Source organism: Bos indicus x Bos taurus, chromosome 3 (assembly GCF_003369695.1).
Source record: "Bos indicus x Bos taurus breed Angus x Brahman F1 hybrid chromosome 3, Bos_hybrid_MaternalHap_v2.0, whole genome shotgun sequence".
NCBI classification, from domain to species: Eukaryota; Metazoa; Chordata; class Mammalia; order Artiodactyla; family Bovidae; genus Bos; species Bos indicus x Bos taurus.
This window is the reverse complement of record NC_040078.1, coordinates 21,328,498-21,347,504: the sequence shown is the minus strand read 5'-3', so window position 1 is coordinate 21,347,504 and position 19,007 is coordinate 21,328,498. Positions and strand designations below refer to the sequence as shown.

General features: G+C 49.1%; 1 protein-coding gene across 1 annotated transcript; it reads right to left on the bottom strand.

The window, feature by feature from the left end:
* Positions 1-1,203: 1,203 nt before the first annotated feature.
* ITGA10 (integrin subunit alpha 10) lies at positions 1,204-18,951 on the bottom strand. The gene is made up of 30 exons (XM_027535119.1): positions 18,147-18,951; positions 16,550-16,661; positions 16,241-16,350; positions 15,565-15,656; positions 15,224-15,338; positions 14,169-14,296; positions 13,847-13,995; positions 12,502-12,652; positions 12,187-12,352; positions 11,979-12,052; positions 11,589-11,733; positions 11,234-11,382; positions 10,855-10,998; positions 10,516-10,719; positions 9,653-9,783; positions 9,078-9,244; positions 8,851-8,993; positions 8,313-8,426; positions 8,025-8,110; positions 7,729-7,870; positions 7,478-7,570; positions 7,240-7,316; positions 6,993-7,082; positions 6,475-6,559; positions 6,193-6,306; positions 5,850-5,930; positions 5,584-5,697; positions 3,509-3,604; positions 3,122-3,235; positions 1,204-2,826 (listed from the first exon to the last, which is right to left on the bottom strand). Exons 1-30 carry the CDS (start codon positions 18,196-18,198, stop codon positions 2,761-2,763), a joined length of 3,504 nt encoding a protein of 1,167 aa, XP_027390920.1. The 5' UTR covers positions 18,199-18,951; the 3' UTR covers positions 1,204-2,760.
* Positions 18,952-19,007: the final 56 nt, after the last annotated feature.

The window sequence follows — 19,007 nt, the reverse complement described above, 5'->3', positions numbered from 1 at the left end:
GTCAATCGGATTTCTACCTTTAGAACCTTAAGTTAATCACCTAATTATCGTCTTTCTGGACTTGAGGGCTTATTTCAAAGGGGATGAGGCATAGGGTAAGATTTAGTGGCAGGAGATAATAACACATAGGAAAACAAATCTGGAGAGTCTGTGAAGAGCAGGCAAGTCACCAGATCATGAGCATCACTTGGTGCTTCAATATACCTCCTCAGTCCTCACAATGCAGGTTATGTAGGGTAGGTTATAACAAATTATTTTTATAACAGTAGTTACAATTTATTGAGTACTTACTATACGTTCACTTTACTTGAATTACCTCATTTAGTTCTCACAATCCTAATACATTTATTTTAAAATATTTGTTTGGCTGAGCCGTGTCTTAACTGTGACTTGCGGGATCTTCAATCCTCGTAGCAGCATGTGGGATATTTACTTGTAGCATGTGGGATTTAGTTCCCTGACCAGGGATTGAACCCTGGCTCCCTGCAATGGGAGTATGGTGTCTTAGCCACTGGACCACCAGGGAAGTCTGAACCTTAATAAGTTTAATGTCAAGAAAGTAAAGACTTAGAGAAGTTAAATCTGTTCAATGTCCAACAGGTTTTATGTGGTATGTTGTTTAGTCGATAAATCAGGTCCAACTCTTTTGCAACCCCATGTACTGTAGTAGCCCGCCAGGCTCCTCTATCCATGGGGTTTCTCGGGCAAGAATACTGGAGCGGGTTGCCATTTCCTTCTGCAGGGGATCATCCTGGACCAGGGATCGAGCCCGCATCTCCTGCATTCGCAGATGAGTTCTTTGCCACTGAGCCACCAGGGAAGCCCTTCAAGTGGTATAGCTTAAATTCAAGTCTGTCTTCATTCTTAACCACTGTTCTACACAGCCTCTTATCTGAACCTCAGGGTAGTCATGGCTTGCCCAAGGCCATATAGCTCATAAATGGCAGACCTGGAATTTCGATCTAGGTGTATGTGCTTACCAAACCAAACCTACACATTTTACACTCTATGCTCACATAAGCAGGTGAGGATTGCAGGAGGCTAGGGCACATCTCCAGTAGGAGAGTCACAGAAATCACTTCAAATCCTTCATAACTTCATCTTCCAGGGACTCAACTGTATAGGGTCTCAGGTGAATCAAGGCTCCACCTCTCACAATTTGTGAGCAGTTTATATCCCAGGGAACTCAAGAAGAACCAGAAGTCATTTGATACTGAACTTTATTTGTTCTGACCATCTGATAAACTGTCCACCTTTTTAGGAAACAGAGACAATGCTGTCTGTAAAAGGTCAGAGACAAGTCAAAATAAACCCTCTGACCAGATCTCAAGAACAGCCCTGGAGGATAATCTGTGGCTGTTAGTCAACTGCCTGGTCAGGTCCCCTCTCTCCTTGGCTGTAAATGGGTGTTGATTCTTCAAGTGTCTGTCAGAGCTGCTCTCTGGAAACCAGTACCTGACTTTGGTATCCAGAGTCTTGGTTGCAAAGAACTGCAAGTTACCCAATTGTCAAGGAGAATCCACTTCTCTTTACTGGCCATGACCAAAAAGGGAGAGTTGGGGGTGGGGGTTGTTCAGAGATAGAAATTAAGTTGAGAATTTCCAGTAAACATCAAGCAAGGGCTGGTAAACTGATGCCACCAGAGAAGCCTCACAAGGTATGGCTGGAATATTTCCTAGGAGCTATTTGTGCTATATAACCAGTGCCAAACAGGTAAGGGGCTTCCCAGAGACCTCTTGCCGCCACCTTCAGCTTCTTCCTTAATTCAGACCCCACTTGTTCAGACCCCTTGGAGCTGCTGCCTCCCAAATCTAGTAAGGTGAAAGGGTTTCCTACCATCAAGCAGCAATCCTGTCCCTTCTCTCTAGTTTCTATAAGGAGGCTCCAAGGAGGGCTCAAGAGGGTGTGCGGCCTGAGAAGGGGCATGCAGTCTTCCCTGTTATTCCAGCTCTAGCCACATGGGGGCCCCTGGCTCCAGAGAATCTGGGACTCAGCCCTAGCTTTGCTCCCAGGGAAGGCTGCAGAGCTGGGAAACCCTTGCCCAGCAGGCCTGGAGCAGTTCCCTTTCACCAGCACCTGAGGGCGGGCAAGCGCAGGCGACTGCATCACGAAAGTCTCGGGTTTCAGGGGGAATGGCAGTTGCCTGTCTAAAGACTTCTCTGTTTCTTGGAATTGTACAGAATGTCTCTTGTGGCTTTTCCTCCTCCCTCCTTTTTTCCTGTTGACTCTCCCCATCCGGCCCTCTGAATCACCAGACTCCACAGGAAAGCAGCAGATGTTGACTTTACTTCGTGCAAGCCAACGTCAGCGCACTCCTGTGGAGTGGGGAGAAGGCAGGAAGGTGAGAGGTGGGGGAATGGTGGAAGATAACCCTCGTCCTTTCCAAACTGTGAGAGAGGATGTAGTGTGGGAATCTGAAAGAAGTTAGGGACCTAGGCAAAAAAATGCTGATTCTCAGGGACAGGGGAAAAAAGGGCCCTACACTAAGGCCCCAGTGTAAGCTCTGGAGCCAGGATCACAAGGTGGGAAGCACAGGGTGGGAATGTTCCTGGTTTTAGTGCCAGCCCTTCTTGTCTGAGGTGAGGCCTCATCTCTTGCCAGCAGCATCCTCATGACTCAAAAGTCAAGTCAGGCTGCAGGTCTGGGGAGACAGTCCAGAGGCTCTCTTCCTCTTGCACCATCTGAGCCCTCAAACTTCTGCTCTTAGGCAAGTCTTTTGGAGAAGCTGCAAGAGAGGTCTTTATGGACTTTATTCTACGTTCATTGCTCCAATTTATCTTCTCTTTTTTCTTCCTCGGGGATTTTCTTCCGGGCAAAGAAGCCAAGCTGTAGGGAAAGAGATAAGAGTCATCACCAAATGCCCTGCCTGGAGACCCTGCCAAAGGCCCTTAGAGGTATCTGAAGCCTTCAGTTTTGTTCTGCTTCCAAAAATGAGATTCAAATTTATATTATTTGGCTTTGGTTTAATTCAACTAAGATTCGTGGAAGACAGTGAAGGAGATCTGGAGACACCCACAGCCTGCTTAGTTGCCCAGCACAAACCCAGTTTTCCCTGCTGTAATGAAGGCTATCTTAACTCATGGGCACCATGCCCCATACTGTCCACTTCAGCAGTGCTTACCTTCCAAAGGCAGAAAACAAGAAGAGCAAGCAGGAGCAGCCCTCCCAGGACACTGCCAATGAGGATCCACAGAGAGATGAGGACAGGGCGGGACTGAATCACCTCCAGGAGGCTCTGCATAGACAGGAGCGCTGGTTTTTACTTGCACCCTTTTGCCCAGTTAGCTTCACCCCACACTGTAGCAAACTCAGCCCCCAAACAGAAGAATAAAAGGGAAGAAACAGGTCAGAATGGAGGCAGGGGGATCCACCATTCTGATTGACCACTTCTGACTCCCTGAATGCTGCCTAATGAAGACACCCCTGTTGTGAACAAGCTCACGGGGACCCTGATGCTATCGCCACCCTTGCTAGTTTCACAGCTCTCAAACTCAGTCTCCAGCCCCACCTCGCTCCACCGGGAGGCTTCAGTCAGCAATAGGACGCTGCCCTCCTCAGTGCTCAGTTCGAAGGTGCTGACCACTGTCAGAGACTTGAATTTGGCCTGTGGAATGGAAAGAGATTTAAAGTGAGCCATGACTGGGCTTCCCTGGTGGCTCAATGGTAAAGAACCCGCCTGCCAATGCAGAAGAGTGAGGTTCGATCCCTGGTTCAGGAAGATCCCCTAGAGAAGAAAATGGTAACCCACTCTAGCATTCTTGCCTGGGAAATCCCACGGACAGAGGAGCCTGATGGGCTATAGTCCATGGGGTTGCAAAAGAGTCAGACACAACTTAGCGACTAACAACAACAACATCATCAGGTGGAACAGGTCTCAGGACCCTAATGGCAAAGATGAGGCTTGGGGGATAACTTCCAGGACCCTCAAGAGCAGAGGAAAAGATTGGAGAGCGATAGGGAAAGAGAAGAAGGGTAACAGATGGAAAGCCTGTGGCCCTTCATAGACTCTGGGTGCTCTACTCCTCTTTAAATGCATTCAACCCCTTTTTTTTGGCTAACTCCTACCCTTCCTTCAGGTTGAAGTTTAGATGTTGTCCCCTCTGGGAAGTAGAAAAGTGTTTCCTGCTAATCCCCATCACCCTGGACTAGGTTATAATATTCTGCTTATTTCTCTTTCATCTCTGTTGAACTATAAAATCCTTGAGGTCAAGTGTTAGTAACTTATGTGTCCCTAGTGCCTAGCACAACTTCTCAATAAACCTTTGTTAAAAGAGTAAATGAATGAATGAAAAAAGGATACCAAAGAGAGATAAAGAGAGAACCGGACTTAGGGAAGGATGGTCTGTCAGACTTAACGTTCCTGAAAAATGCCTACATCCCAGGGATCTTATATTATTCAAAGTAGATGGCACATAGGAAAGTACAATATAAACCCCTAGTACTAAACAGCTGTTATAATTAAGATGTCATTGCCCTGCTAAGGAACTCACACTGACTCCTGACTACCTATCATGTTAAATTCAACTCCTCAGCTTTAAAGAATTTTCATAATTTAGATCCTTTTCACTATACAATATCACTTCCCACTACCCTCCATGCATATCCTACATGTAATATCAACTCTTTACTGGTTCATTTAATAAAAATATATTAAATCAGTATAATGAGTTAACTAGACATGCTCAGTCATGTCTGACTCTTTGCAATTCCATGGACTGTAGCCTGCCAGGCTCTTCTGTCCATGGAATTTTCCAGGCAAGGATACTGGAATGGGTTGCCATTTCCTTTTCCAGGAGATCTTCCCAATCCAGGGATCAAACCCGCATATATTACGTCTCCTGCATTGGCAGGCAGGTTCTTTACCTGGGAACCTTTTACTAGTGTCATCTGGGAAGCCATGATGCTAAATGTTGGGGATATTCTCTGTAGTCACAGGGGAATATATATATAACACAGGGCCTTTTATATAGTAGGCATTTGATGGATTGATTGAATTTAGGTATCCTATATATCTTAGTGATAATAACACTGCTGCTGCTGCTGCTAAGTCGCTTCAGTCGTGTCTGACTCTGTGCAACCCCATAGACGGCAGCCCATCAGGCTCCCCCGTCCCTGGGATTCTCCAGGCAAGAACACTGGAGTGGGTTGCCATTTCCTTCTCCAATGCATGAAAGTGAAAAGTGAAAGTAAAGTCGCTCAGTCGTGTCCGACTCTTAGCGACTCCATGAACTGCAGCCTACCAGGCTCCTCCGTCCATGGGATTTTCCAGGCAAGAGTACTGGAGTGGGGTACCATTGACTTCTCCGGATAATAACACTAAGAGATGATAAATGGAGGAAAATACAAGAACAGTAACTAGCTTTGAATGAGTGCATCTCATTAGTTTGTTCTTTACAACAACCTCATGAAGTAGATATTTTATTCCTTATTTTAGAGATGAGGAGAAAGAAGCTTAGAAAAATGAAATAACTTTGCTAGTAGGAGGCAAAGCTCAAACCTGAACATGAGTCTGTCTCCGAAATGCCTATGCTAAAGTTCCAGATAGCAGCAGCAGGGGAGAGTAGTAGAAAAGGAAACGTTTACCCTCCGGAAAAATTCATTGTGAACCAGCCTCAGTAGTCCAACAGAGATCTCGGTCCCCTTTGCCAGCCGCCCAAGGTGGCACCTCACAACCTGGCAGCGAGTATTGCTCTCATTCTATCAGAAGAGAGAGACAGATCAGGACCCTGGAGGGGGAACAATCCCCATGCCCCACTCCGGGCTCTACCTTCCACCCAAAGCTCTGAACTCCACCGTTCATCCCTCCATTCCTGCTCTGGAAACCTTCTTCACCCCGCTGTGACTCATACCAGCCTGCTTGTGTGCTGAAGCTCCTCTGGATGCACAGGGGGCCCTGGGGGTTCGGTCAGGTTCTGCACTGTGCAGCTGGCCTAGAGGAAGAGCAAACTTGAGGGATCCCCTGGATGGCAATAGGCCGGCCCCTCCAGGCTGAGCAGGAGCACACCACCCACACTCTTGAAGTTCTTCCCTGGGTAATCCCTTTCTTTCTTCTCAAAGAAGGTAGATATGGAAAAGAAATTCCCCTCCTCGCCAGAGAGGGAGGATTCCTGAGAGCAGAGACCCAGCAGATGAGCTGAGGGAGTCCGCTAGATCAAGGTGGCAGGGTTCCATAGGCCCCCAGGCCAGACTCACATTGTTAGTGATGACTTGAGACAGTGACAGGAAGTAATTGCCCCCATAGGCCACAGCTGGAAGGAGGGCTGAGACAATGAGGCCGCTGACCACATAGCAGCCAAGGTTCTGAACCTAAAAGGAGGATTGGAAAAGGAAGAGGTGAGAGACAGAGAAAGACCCTTCCTCACCTATTCCACTTTACCCTCGATGCCACTGAAATCTAAGAGAGACCCTTCCCATCCTTTTCCCAGGACTCCTCTCCATCCCTCTGCTCATGCCAAGGCCCCTCTGGCTTCTCACCCTAAGAGTGGTTTTGAATTCGGGGCCAGGGCCCACTGGGAGGGTTCCATATGGGTGAACCTCATAGCGGTGCAGAGTGGACTCACTGCGTAGACACCAAGTCAGGAAGTACATGGTCACAGCCATGACACAGAAACACGGGCACACGATCAGCACACAGACAGATTCGTGGTAGGAAGGGCCAGCACATGGATAAAGATATGGGGGTACACGGCAAAGACAGAAATGACATATGACACAGACTTGGCATAAACTTTATAGCCACATCTCACCACCCCAGCTCCAACCCCCAGGGCCCAGCAAAGCCCTACAACTAGGATGTATAGGTATACCCATACCTAGGAAGGAGAAATGCTTAAAAGAGAAGGTTTAGCATGAGTGGGATTAAGGCCAAAAAGATGGGGCAACCCAGGGGTTTGGTGTTCAGAAACACTGAAGCACATGGAGGGAGAGGGAGCGAACATAAAGAGGACGAGTCTGGGGTCCGAATGGGGTCCCAGTGAGGAGCTGAGCCATACCTGGAGAATAGGAGGTGAGGCTCATACTGAATGTAGGCTGAGGTCTGGGCTGTGTTATCTCGAAGCGTTCCGTTTCTCTCCAGGCTACTGCTGTAGGGTCAAGGGGAGGCTCACATCCCAGCCCTGTCTCAGACCCCCTTCTCTGGAGTGAGGGAGTCATGGTGCTTCCACCCCCATTCTCACTCCCACACCACCCGCATCAAGACCTAACAGGAGAGGGCTGGGAGGAGATGCCCACTCCTCTCACCTGGTGGCCGTCAGCCTCACAAGGACCTGGCTCAGGAGAAAGGAGCAACTAAACTCAAACTCTAGCAGGAAGGTCACCTAGGGGCAAGGGACATGGGGACATGGTAGGTTTCTCTTCATGGGACAACTACAGAGGAATGGGAGCCCATCTGTGAGCCTCCTTCCCTAAACTCCCAGGCCCCACAGATTCCAGCCCCTGATCTCTCAAAGCCCCCTTCTCATCCTAGGCCCCGACTCACCTTGGCTCCTGTCTGGAAGACAGGATGCCCCACGCTGCAGAGCCGGGTATGCGGGGTGGGGGCTGCACACTCCACCTTCACTGGGCTGTTGCTCTGAGAGCAGAGGAAGCAGGGTGAAGGCCGTGCTGGGGCTGCGACTGCCCTCTTGCCTGCAGCCTCTAAACACAGCCTTTCCCAGAGGCCCTCATAGCCAGCACTCCAACTGTCTTCCTCCTTCCCTGATTCCCCTGAACTCCCTTCCCCAAGGGCACCTGTGGAGTGAAACTGGATAGGTGGAGGTTTCTGGAAAAGTTGAGGCTCAGGCTAGTGTTGTAGGCATTCTCCTTCTTGTTCTCCAGAGTTGCTGACACCAGCACTTTCCGCCGACCCCCTCGAACCACGAATGGGTCCTTCCTAGGAATGGTGGATAAAGGGCAGCCCAGAGTTGAAGGGGAGCCAGAAGTCTCATTTCTGTTTCCCTGGGCAAGAAACAACCCTCCATCTCCCTTCAAGTCCCTTCTGGTTTGTCTCAAGTCAGCCCGGTTTGGCCTGTTCATGTCCATCCCACCTGGAGCCTCTGATGTCCATATTAGCTTGAAGTACCAAATCTGTGACACATTCGTTATCAGGGCCACAGTCCTTGGAGAAGGGGACCTAGAGGAGAGAGAAGGGGCTGAGGACTGAGAGGAAGGCATGGGAGAAAGGAATGGGATTGGAGGACAAGTGAAAAGAGAAGAGTGGGTGCCTAGGTCAGATCCCACTGTGATCTCATGTCTGCCCCCACCCCTTTCTCTTGAATTCCCTGAGAAGCGCAGTGTGGTGACGCGGGGGCAGAGCGGGGCTTGGCACTGCTGACCAGCTTTCGGATGGAGGTGGGTGAGCCCTCATCCAGCATGGGCCCTGGCTTTGTGGTGTTGTCCAAAGCAAAGGTCACAGACAAGGACACTGGCCGGAGGTAATCTGACGTATCCTGAGAGAAACCAGAGTGAAGGCTCATGGGGAACCAGGGTAAGGGAGGACGACCCAGGAATCTTGGTAGAATGTGATAATTACACTGATCATTTACTGAGCACTTCCTGTGTGCTAGGTACTGTCCTAAGGTTTTATCAATACTATTACATTTAATTCTAAGACAACTCCTTTAACGTTGTTATTATTAATCTCCCCTTTTCAGGCAAGGAAACTAAGGTTTGCAGGTGATGCGACTTGCCAGAATGCACAGGTGCTAAACGGCAGAGCAGGATTCAAACCCAGATCAGCCTGCCTCCAAAGTCTGAACTCTCTCACTTTTCCCACTTCAGATTTCTTGCCGATCCAACAGAATCTCCCCCTCTGATGCAGCCTTCCTCTCACTCCCAGGCCCTGATGCCAAGCAGTTCCTGCCCACTCCTCACCAGCACGTGGAAGTGCAGTTGCTCACAAGTGATGTTCCCCACACTGAGCCGGAGCCGCCGAGGGGACAGCCTCTGGCCAGAGCCGTCAAATGCTGCCCGGGCTGCGGTTGTCCACTCATCCAGCGATGCTGTGAACCGCACATCTGAATGGGGTGGGCAAGAGTGCGGGTGGAGAGGGGTCCCAAGACTAGGGCAGGGAGGGGTTGGACTGCTGCCCAGTCACTCACGGAATCGGCGATCCCAGTGGCCAGGAGTGCGGGAGGTCACTTGGAAGCAAAGGGCTGCGGACAGGCAGGTTGCCTCCTGGCCTCGTCGCTTACAGTCCCTCTGAACCACGCTGATGGCCGGCGGGGTCACATCTAGTGAAGGGGCCAGGCGGACAATGGGCCGGGAGCTGGGAACAGGGTGGGAAAAAAAGTCTAGACATGGGAGGAAAGCCCTTAGAGAAAGGTGATCTCCAGTATTTGCCTCCCTGAGGTCAAAAGAAAGAATAAGGAGCTGGGCGACACACGAGCCAGCCTGCCCTGAACCTTTGGACACAAGTAAGCTAATAGCTGATATTCAATAAGCACCTGCCATGTGCTCTAGGCATGGTGTTTAGATCTTTGTACAGATTATCACATTTAATCCTCACCACAAGCCTATAAAGCAGGTATAGGTATTATTCCCATTTTATAAACTAGGAGAATGGAGGCGCAGAGTAAGTTGATCAAGAAGCCAGATGTAAGTCTGTGACTCCAAAGCCCTTGCTTTTAACAGCTGTGCCATGTTGTCCACTGCTGCCTGAGCTGCGACTGCTCACCTGAGCAGGATGGCTGCCCCTTGGGCACCCACAGCCACATCGACCAGGTCATCACCATCTAGATCCAGCCGGCCATCCACACTTCGGCCAAAGTAGCTGAGGGCCTGCGGCATGGCGACAGCGGCAATCCGCTGAGAGGGAGAGAGGAGAGACTGAACAGGGACTCACACACCTGGTTTCTGAGCCCTCCCATCCGATCCGGCTTTTTCTAATTCTCCACTCAAGCATGAGGAGGAAGGAAAAAAACTTGTGTGTGTTCAGGAGTCGCTAGTATAGCGATATGTTTCCTGCCCCCATTGCCTCACGTTTTTGACTACTGATTAAAAAAAAAAAAAAAAAAGGCACTTGTTGGACTTCCCAGGTGGATAAGACTCCACCTGCTGATGCGGGGGACACAGGTTCAATCCCTAGTCCAGGAAGATTCCACATGCTGCAGAGCAACTAACCCCATGTGCCACAACTACTGAGCCTGTGCTCTAGAGCCCAAGAGTCACAAGTACTGAGCCCGCGTGCTGCAACTACTGAAGCCTGCACACTCGGACCTGTGAGCCACAGCTACTGAGCCTGTGGGCCACAATTACTGAAGCCTGAGAGCCTAGAGCCTGTGCTCCGCAACAAGAGAAGCCACCACAGTCAGAAGGCCGAGCACCTAAACCAAAAGTAGCCCCCACTCACCACAATGAGAGAAAGCCCTTACAAAAGCAACAAAGACTCAGCCCAGCCAAAAATAAATAAATAAAAATAAACAATCAAAAAAAGGCACTTGTTCAGCTTGGGTCTCAAGCCCAGGGGAACAATGATAAGAAAAGGGTGTGTACCCCCTTCCCCTCACCATGCCCCTGCTTCATCGGGGCTCTTCTGACCTGTGCAGGACGCGGCCTGACTCCTCTCTGGGCCCCGTGATAGAGGTACAGGGCTCCACGGTGCCCATCCTCCAGCGGCGCCCCCACAGCCACATCAGCAAAACCATCTTGGTTCAAATCAGGAAGAGCACCCATGGCAAAGCCAAACCGAGCATCCTGGGGGGATTCTGGCTGAAGTGTTCTCTGGAGTGTCAGCAAGGATGGCTGGTGGTGGTGAGGAGAAGACCGAATGTGCTGATCAGAGAGTCCTGACCTGTCGGCCAGCCCTCAAATGTGTGTGCCTCCCCTCCCTCCTCTACCCCCCACAGACAAGTTCTAGGGCATCCCAGTAAGTCTCACCTGGCCCACTAGATACACATAAACACGTCCTGTCTCCTTGTTCTGGGGGCCCAGGAACATGGGGGCAGCCACAAGTAAGACATCAGTTGTTCCATCCCCATCGATGTCCAATGGGCAGAGTTCGCTGCCAAAGTACGAGCCAATCTGGAGAGTGGTGGGCAGTGGTGATCCCAGGGGAAAGGGAAGGCAAGATTATGGACAAGTGGGAAGGACCTGCCGATCTGGTCCTCAGACCCCTGACAACCAGAATTCATCACACATTTCTAAGGCCCCTCTCTTGCCCCTTCACCATCTTCCCCCACAGCCTGGAGTCCCTCCCCCAGCAGCCTGGAGTCCCTGGGGACCCACGGGCCTCACCCCCCCACCTTGGATGCCCTACCTGCTCCCCCTGGAGGCTCTGGGCGACCCTTACAGCCCCATCTTTCTTAAGTTGGAAGGCGATGACCTTTCCTCGATGACTAAACCGAGGAGCCCCTGAGAGAAAGAGGCGGCGACCACCCCGCAAAAACATGGAGGAAACAGAGTAACCTAGAAGTGGACAAGGAATTAGGGGTGACAGGGAAAGAAAATGGGGTCAGAGTAGGATGGTTCCCTAAAGGCACAGAAGGAGGTCTCAAGGAAAGTAGCAGATCAGTGAGAAACTGCATGAGTTAGCAGTAAGTACCTGATAGCCCCCACTGGGGAAGCATTTTTCCCCACCACCCTCTAATCCTTTGCAGCTCTCTGCTACTCACCCAGGTAGGCTGCATGGTTCTGCAATGCAGGGGGGAACTCATCTTCCAGGGCTGTCCGTGGTGGGAAGAGGCGGCGACCTTCTTCAAGCCATAACACTGAGCCCCCCCAGTCATAAGCCCCCACCATTCCAAAGAGAATCCCATCCTGTAGGGCAGAACCAGATAGGGTCGCTGAAAAGACAGTGGGGAATAAGAAGAAAAAACTCTCCAGGAGTGAGAGGGTCACTGAGGGCAGACTGGGGTCGGTTGGAAAGGCATGGGAAGGTCAGCAAGGACATTAGTTAAAGGGGCAGTGTAGAAGAGCACTGGGATTGAAGTTGTCTGAGTTAGAGGCTGGAAGGAGTCAGATGTTGAGAGGGGTCATGGGGGGGCGGTCAGAGTCTGTCCAACCTTTAGCTGATGAGTAGAGAAACCAATCTGAGACATTTCCAGCCCAAAGGAGCTTTCATTTTCTCCATGGGACCCTGGAGTGTAAGAAAACATTGAGGCAATATAAGGGAAGATGGTTCCTCCTTTGACCTAATAAACTTTTTCCAGAACCCCACTTATACCCCAGAACTCCCCCTGCCCTGTCCTTTTTCTCCAGGGTAATCATTACCCTCAAGGCCAAAAATCCGGTCCCCTAATGCATCCACAATGTCAGTCAGTGCCGCTTCATCTGTGACATTGAAGAAGAATTTCTCGTCTGGATCACTAGCAATAGCTCTGATTTCTCGCAGGAAAGAACTGGGGTCTCGCTGCCGCCGGAGGTAGTGACCAAGGACCTGGGGTCAGGAGATCAAGGTGGAATCTGTTAGTTGTATGTTGTGAGTGGTCTGGGAAGTTATCAATATCTGTTTTCCTTAAGTTCCCAGTCCTCAGTGTCACCATCCCCACCCCCTTCCATCCTTGCAGATCCAGAGTTGATTCTCACAGCAATCCCATAGCGTGTCACTCTTCCAGCCTCACAGGCCTGTAGTGCTGTGGGAAGCTCTTCTCCGTCATGGGACTCTCCATCAGTGACAACCACCAGTAGCCTGGCAGCCTCTGGTCGGCCCCCGCGGGACTGACTGAATCCTTCTGTGCTGAGAAGATAAACAAGGGAGTGAGGTGTGATCAGATGTGTGCAGATAGATACACATACCCAGTACTTAACATTGCCAGCCGTTCACTGAGGTCAGACCTTTTGCCTTTTAGCCCATTTCCCCAACTGTCTAGCATACAGACTGGCACATAGTGTGGGGGTGTCCTATAACATACAGAGCAGCATATCATCAGTGCAAATAAGTATAAAATCCATCCACTCACAGATTCATTCAGCAAATATTGTATTTAGGAGGATAAATATTAAGGGTGAGGGGAAAAAAGTGAAAGTGTTAGTAACAACCAAATCTTTAGACCCCATGAAACATGTAGCCTGCCTGCCAGGCTCCTCTGTCCCTGGAATTCTCCAAGCAAGAATACTGGAGTGGGTTGCCATTCCCTTCTCCAAGGGATCTTCCCAACCCAGGGAATGAACCCAGGTCTCCTGCACTGCAGGCAGATTCTTTACCAGCTGAGCCACCAGCACATAGAATAAAGAATGGTCAGGTCAGGGGAGTCTTCCCAGAGATCAGTTTTGTCGAGTTTGGAAAATGGGTGAGAACATGAGTGGTGGAGAACCCAAGGGCCAACATCAAAGTGGGAGTGAGGGGCTTCCCTGGTGGCTCAATGATTGAGAATCCGCCTGCCAATGCAAGGGACACAGGTTTGATCCCTGGTCCAGGAAGTTTCCACATGCCACAGAGTAGCTAAGCCCATGAGCCACAACTACTGAGCCTGCGCTCCAGTGCTCTTGAGCTGCAACTACCAAAGCCCAAGAGCCCTATAGCCCGTGCTCCACAAGAGAAGTAACCACAGTGAGAAGCCCGTGCACTGCAACGAAGAGTAGTGCCTGCTTGCTGCAACTAGAGAAAGCCTGCACATGGCAACAAAGACCCAAAGCAGCCAAAAATCAATCAATCAATAAACAAATAACAAATAAATCTTTTCGTAAAAAAGGGAGAGTGAAGGTATACAGACAGAATTCCATCTGCAGACGTAAAGCAGAAATGTGGAGAGACACAGACGGATACTTTGTAGAAAGGCAATGAGGAATGCAATGATGAGCAATTTAGACTCACCTACGATTAGCATGCAAACAAACATAAGCAAGCAACACGTGTCGGGATGTACACATTGCACTCCAAACCTTCCCCTAACCCTTCTGGCCGCCCAAACTCCCCTTCCCACTGTCTCACCAGGCCATCATTATTGCTTGAGCAGTCTTTGTTTCTCGTCCCTCTCGCCGGCTCAGGTTCCTTGCTGCTCTCACCACTTCTTCCTTGGTTCGGAAATCTCCCAGGGACCACTCGTGGACAGAGCTCTCTCCATACTGTACCAGCCCCACCTGAGAATAAAGTGTGCACTCTAATGGAGTGTGTGTAATGGGCAGGGGGAAGGAGAAGAAAGTATGTGAGGGAGGGGAGAAGAGCACCTGGATACTACTGAAGATACTGCCTACATTTATCTTCTCTCTCCCCGATTCTTCCCTCCATGCCCATCCATCCTGCCTTCTCTTACCTGTATCTGTTCCGGGTCAATAAACAATCTCCCTACCAGTCTTCGTAGGAAGGTCTGAACTTCAGACCAAGGGTAGATGCTGTTGGAGCCATCCAAGACAATGACGACATCCATGTATGTGGGGCAGCCTAGGAGAAGGGGTAACGGTGATGGTAAACAGAGGGGCAAAGAATATTGGGCACGGGGACAACAAGGAAAGAGGTCACAGGAAAGTGTTAGTCGTTCAATTGTGTCTGACTCTTTATGACCCCATAGACTATAGCCCACCAGGTTTCTTTGTCCATGGGATTTCCCAGGCAAGAAAACTGGATGGGTTGCCATTTCCTTTTCCAGGGGATCTTCCTGACCCAGGGATTGAACCCACGTCTCCTGCACTGGCAGGCAGGTTCTTTACCACTGTGTCACAGGAGGGCATATTTAATTCAAACTATTAGGCACTTCTTACATACAAGGAAGATTACCCAGTCCTAGATAAATATAGAACTGAATAAAAGAGAAGATGGGAATACATACAATTGACTCAAAGACAACGAAGATGGAATTAAGCGCAAGTAGAAACTTAGCACCATTTTATGTTATGAGAGAACAATAGAGGATCAGTTCTGATGGTGGGGAATAAAAGGAGGCAGCAGCTGAGAAGATATTGAAGACTGGAGATGTTTGAGGAGAATATAAGGAAAGGCATCTGGGTGGAGAACACTTTAAATAAAAGGAGATGGAGGTATAAAAACAGGTGACATATACAAGAAAAGTGAAGTGAAGGCTATAGTCAAGGTGTAAGGTATGGAGGAATACAGTGAGAGTTGAGTTCTGAAGTTGGTTAAATCAGTTCAGACACAACTGAGTGACTGAACTAAATCAGTTCATGGAGTCTTGATACCCTGGTAAAGAGTCTGAATTCTAATCTGTTAGGAAACATGGAGCCTTTGCACACACATTAGGTCTCAGTGAGGATAGCCATGCAGGTCCCTGGTCAAGCATCATACACTGAAGCCCCATCTTTTTCCCACCCTGCACCCCCTATTCTGGGGACTTGGGCCCTTCTCCTGGCTCACGTTGTGCGGTGGGTGCCAGGCTTCCCTGGGGCCGGAATGAAGCATCTACACGGGCACATATTCCAGAACTGAAGACAGATGAGCCGCAAGCACGAGACCAGAGAGGGGCGCAAGCCTGGGGATTGGTAAAGGAAACAGTTACTCACAGGCTTGCGAGGGCACCCTCAGAATACGCTCCTTGTCAAAGGAGGCAGTGAGACCACTCCCCGAGATTTCCCTTCTTGCTTTCTAGGGTTTTTAACTCCTTGACCTCTCCCCATAGACCAGTTTCCCTTGCCAGACTGCCCTTTTCTCTACCACGAATCTTCAGAGACCCTACCACCACTCTTTCCTTAGCTTACCATGAATCCCCCATTGCCATCTGTCTCTAACAGAGACATCCCCAGGTGCATATTCACAGCAGGACGAGATGAATTTCCCAGTGGATGGTCACCTGGTTGAAGGGGAGTGGAAGAACATGAGGTCACGAGGTCACAGATGGGGTGACCGAGTTCAAGGTGATCTTGGAAGAGGAAGAGAAGGGGTCAGGATCAAGTCAGGAACGAGGAGTGTGTGGGATATGGAGGTGAATAAGTGAGGTGTGATATCACTCATATGTGGAATCTAATTTTTTTAACTATATAAATGAACTTGTTTACAAAACAGAAACAGATTCACAGACTTAGAAAACACATTTATGGTTACCAAAGGGGAAATGTGGGGTGGGGGACAAATTAGGAGCTTGAGATTAACATACACACACTATTAATATAAAACAGATAACCAACAAGGACCTACTGTATAGCACAGGGAACTCTACTCAACATTCTGTAATAACCTATATGAGAAAAGAATCTGAAAAAGAGTGGATATATGTGTATGTATAACTGAACCATTTTGCTGTACACTTGAAAATAACACAACATTGTAAATTAACTATAATCCAAAAAAAAATTTTTTTTAAAGAAGTGAGATGTAAGGGATCAAAGCCACTAGTATATTAAGGTTAGGGGTTAGAAGAGTGAGGAATCTTCTTACCCAAGTGGCCCTTGGCACATGGGGCACTGTGGGAGCCCCCTACAAGGCAGCGATAAACATCCCCCCTTCGGTCACCTGAAGGCCCATCCCAGGGGGCACCCACCAGCATCCTGGGGAGAGGAAATGAATACAAGCACAGTGTGAATATGACACTTAAGATAGGCCAGAGGGAAAGGGCGTGTTGACGGCAAGTCTAGAGCCCCAGTCACTTCCAAAGAACCAGGTTAGTTTATATTTCCATCCACCTTGCCTCCCCTTTAACAGCTCTACTCCAGTCCCAATCCCTCGGCCCTCTGGTTTCCTCCTCACCATTGTCGTCCACCCCCAACATGTTGTAAGACACTGTATCCAAATTCAGCCTCCGGTGGGCCTAGAAATAGGCGTGGGCGATGCACATCCAGGTTAAAGGAGGAGCAGAGACCTGACGGGGCCAGGATCATAAGGTTAGCAGGAAGCAGTCAGAAAGGCTAATGAGTACACAGAGGAAAAGCCAGAGAGAAGCTGCAAAGGGAACATACTGATCTCAGCCTAACTCCCTTCGTCTTACAAGCTGCCCTGGACTCCATCAATGTCATGCACTCAGAGCTCCAAGCAAGGATGATTTCCTTCCTGTGTTTGGGTAGAGATGTCTAAGCTGTGGCCCTCTGCCATGCTGTTGCACAGCTGTATTTCCATTCCTATCCTTGAAATCTCATTCACAGACATGCCTGGAAGAGGCAACTTCCTCTTTTCTACATCATTCCTCCTACACATCCTCCTCTCCAGGCCAAGTGAGGGTTGCTTTTCTGCAGCCCCAGAAAAACTATTCTTTCCAAATTCTACCCAAACCCAGGACCATAGGGAGAACAAGAGGAGGTTAGAGAACACTGCATGTTTGGGTCTCATTTCTTCTTAACTCCCAGTATCATTGTTACTCTCTCACTCTCTTTCTCCAGTGTCTAGGTCTCTGGTTGATTCCAGCCCTGGAAACCTCAGTGGCAATTAACTGGGTGGAGCCACTTGCCTGCCTACACACATGGTTTGCCATCCATTCTTTCCAAGGGTCCCATCACTCTCAAAGTTTCTCACCATCTGCTTCCTAACTCATCCCCCTCCTGATGCCCCCTGCCTGCTTGCATTTCTTCCTTAACTCTCAGCCCACTCTGAAGACCCCCTCAATCATGTCCTGGCTGACTCTTCCCTCCCAACCCCAACCCGCTTAAAATCAGAGCTGGTATTTTAGGAAACAAAGATTACAGGGCACTGATGAGAAAAAATTCCAGGCCTCTTGTCCCTCCCATGCTTCTTTCCCTGCGACTTGCTCCTTCAAGTAACCCCTCTCAGGCCACCCCACCACCACTTTCACCAATGGCTATTGCTCTGTCTCAAAACATGCTCATTTTCAGAAAGATATTTTGTATGTGAGCCTTACTGCATCTGGGAGGCTGGTAGGGCTGTATGACCAGTAACTGTAGCTCATTGGTTAGATAAACCCAGAGTTCTGACCACACTGTTAGCTAGTTATGCCTCAGGAGCCCAGAGACCACCAAGGATAGGGAGAATTAGGGAGGGGTGGGGGCGGGTAATAGTAATCAGACTAGCCACGTGGAAGTTCACGTCATGTTTCTTTTTGGTCGACTCCAAGGTTTAGGACAAAGTTTTATATAATTGGACACAAATATTACACAAGGCAGTGGACAGCTTCAGCCTTTGCCAGGCAGTCATATGTGTGGGCATAAGAACGCAAACCCATGCATGCATCGCACGCATGTACATACGTACACACACACACACACACACACACACAACATAGAACCAGTTAACCCCTCCACCTAACTCCCAAAGAATTTTAACCGTAAAGGTCCCAAGGCCAAAAATCTGTGGATCTTCCATTCCCACCAGAAACCAAGAAGTTAACCTCCCTCACCTGTCAGGAACATCAGGGGCAAGAACAGGTGAGGGATGAGGGGGAATTCCATGCCTTGATGTTCTCTGTCCGTGTGAGAAGTCCTCTCTGCCTCTGTCCCTCTCCTTCTCTGTTTTCTTTACTTTCCCTCCCATCCTGCCCCCTCCCACCGGCAGCTAAAAATAAAGTTGGAAGGAATGGGAGGAGTGATGGTGGGGAACTGTGGGGAGCCCTAGCCCAAGGAAGGAGGAATGAGAGATTTTAGTGTATTTCTCTGCCTTGGTGCTGCCCCCTGGAGGCATCAACTCAGTTTCCAAAGAGAACATAACTCTTGACTTTCTGTCATTTCTTTCTATTCCTTTTTTTCTGTCCTTTGTTGTTGGAAGCAATAATGCTTTCCCTGAGTTTGGAATAGAAGATAGGACTGGGAAACAGATTCTTTTTACTTCCTAACCTTATTTATCTCAATCTGGAATATGGAAAATGAGAGTTGATACCAGTGATACCATTTCCCCAACTACTCAAAGAGTCCGAACAAGTGAAGACACAATCCACCCACAAACCAAGACTCACCCACTCCACTTAGTTCTGCTTGTGACTCTTAGCCTATGCTACCTAGGGTATTACAGCTTTTGGAGGAAATATAAACCATAAATTGGTATGGGGTATGTTTTGTGGAACCAGTATAATTACTTTATCATTATACCCTCATCTCCTCAGCTAGGTTATAAACTTCTGCAGTTGGGACCATGGTGCCTCTTAGCTTTTTATATCTCTACCACTTAGTATTATGACCTACATACTGTAGACACTCAATAAAAGTCTGCAGGTGATGATGCCAGTGGTTAATCCCATGGAAAACCCAAACCAAAGTAACAGAAA

Bases quoted from the DNA above. Each gene is read 5' to 3' on its own strand.
- ITGA10 (XM_027535119.1), bottom strand. From the start codon at position 18,198: ATGGAATTCCCCCTCATCCCTCACCTGTTCTTGCCCCTGATGTTCCTG. The intron at 11,734-11,978 runs GTTGGACAGACT...TCTGCCCTACAG, and splicing joins TCTCTACTCATCAGCTAAAG to GATGGGATTCTCTTTGGAAT. The intron at 3,605-5,583 runs GTAAACGTTTCC...TCCATTCCACAG, and splicing joins ACAATGAATTTTTCCGGAGG to GCCAAATTCAAGTCTCTGAC.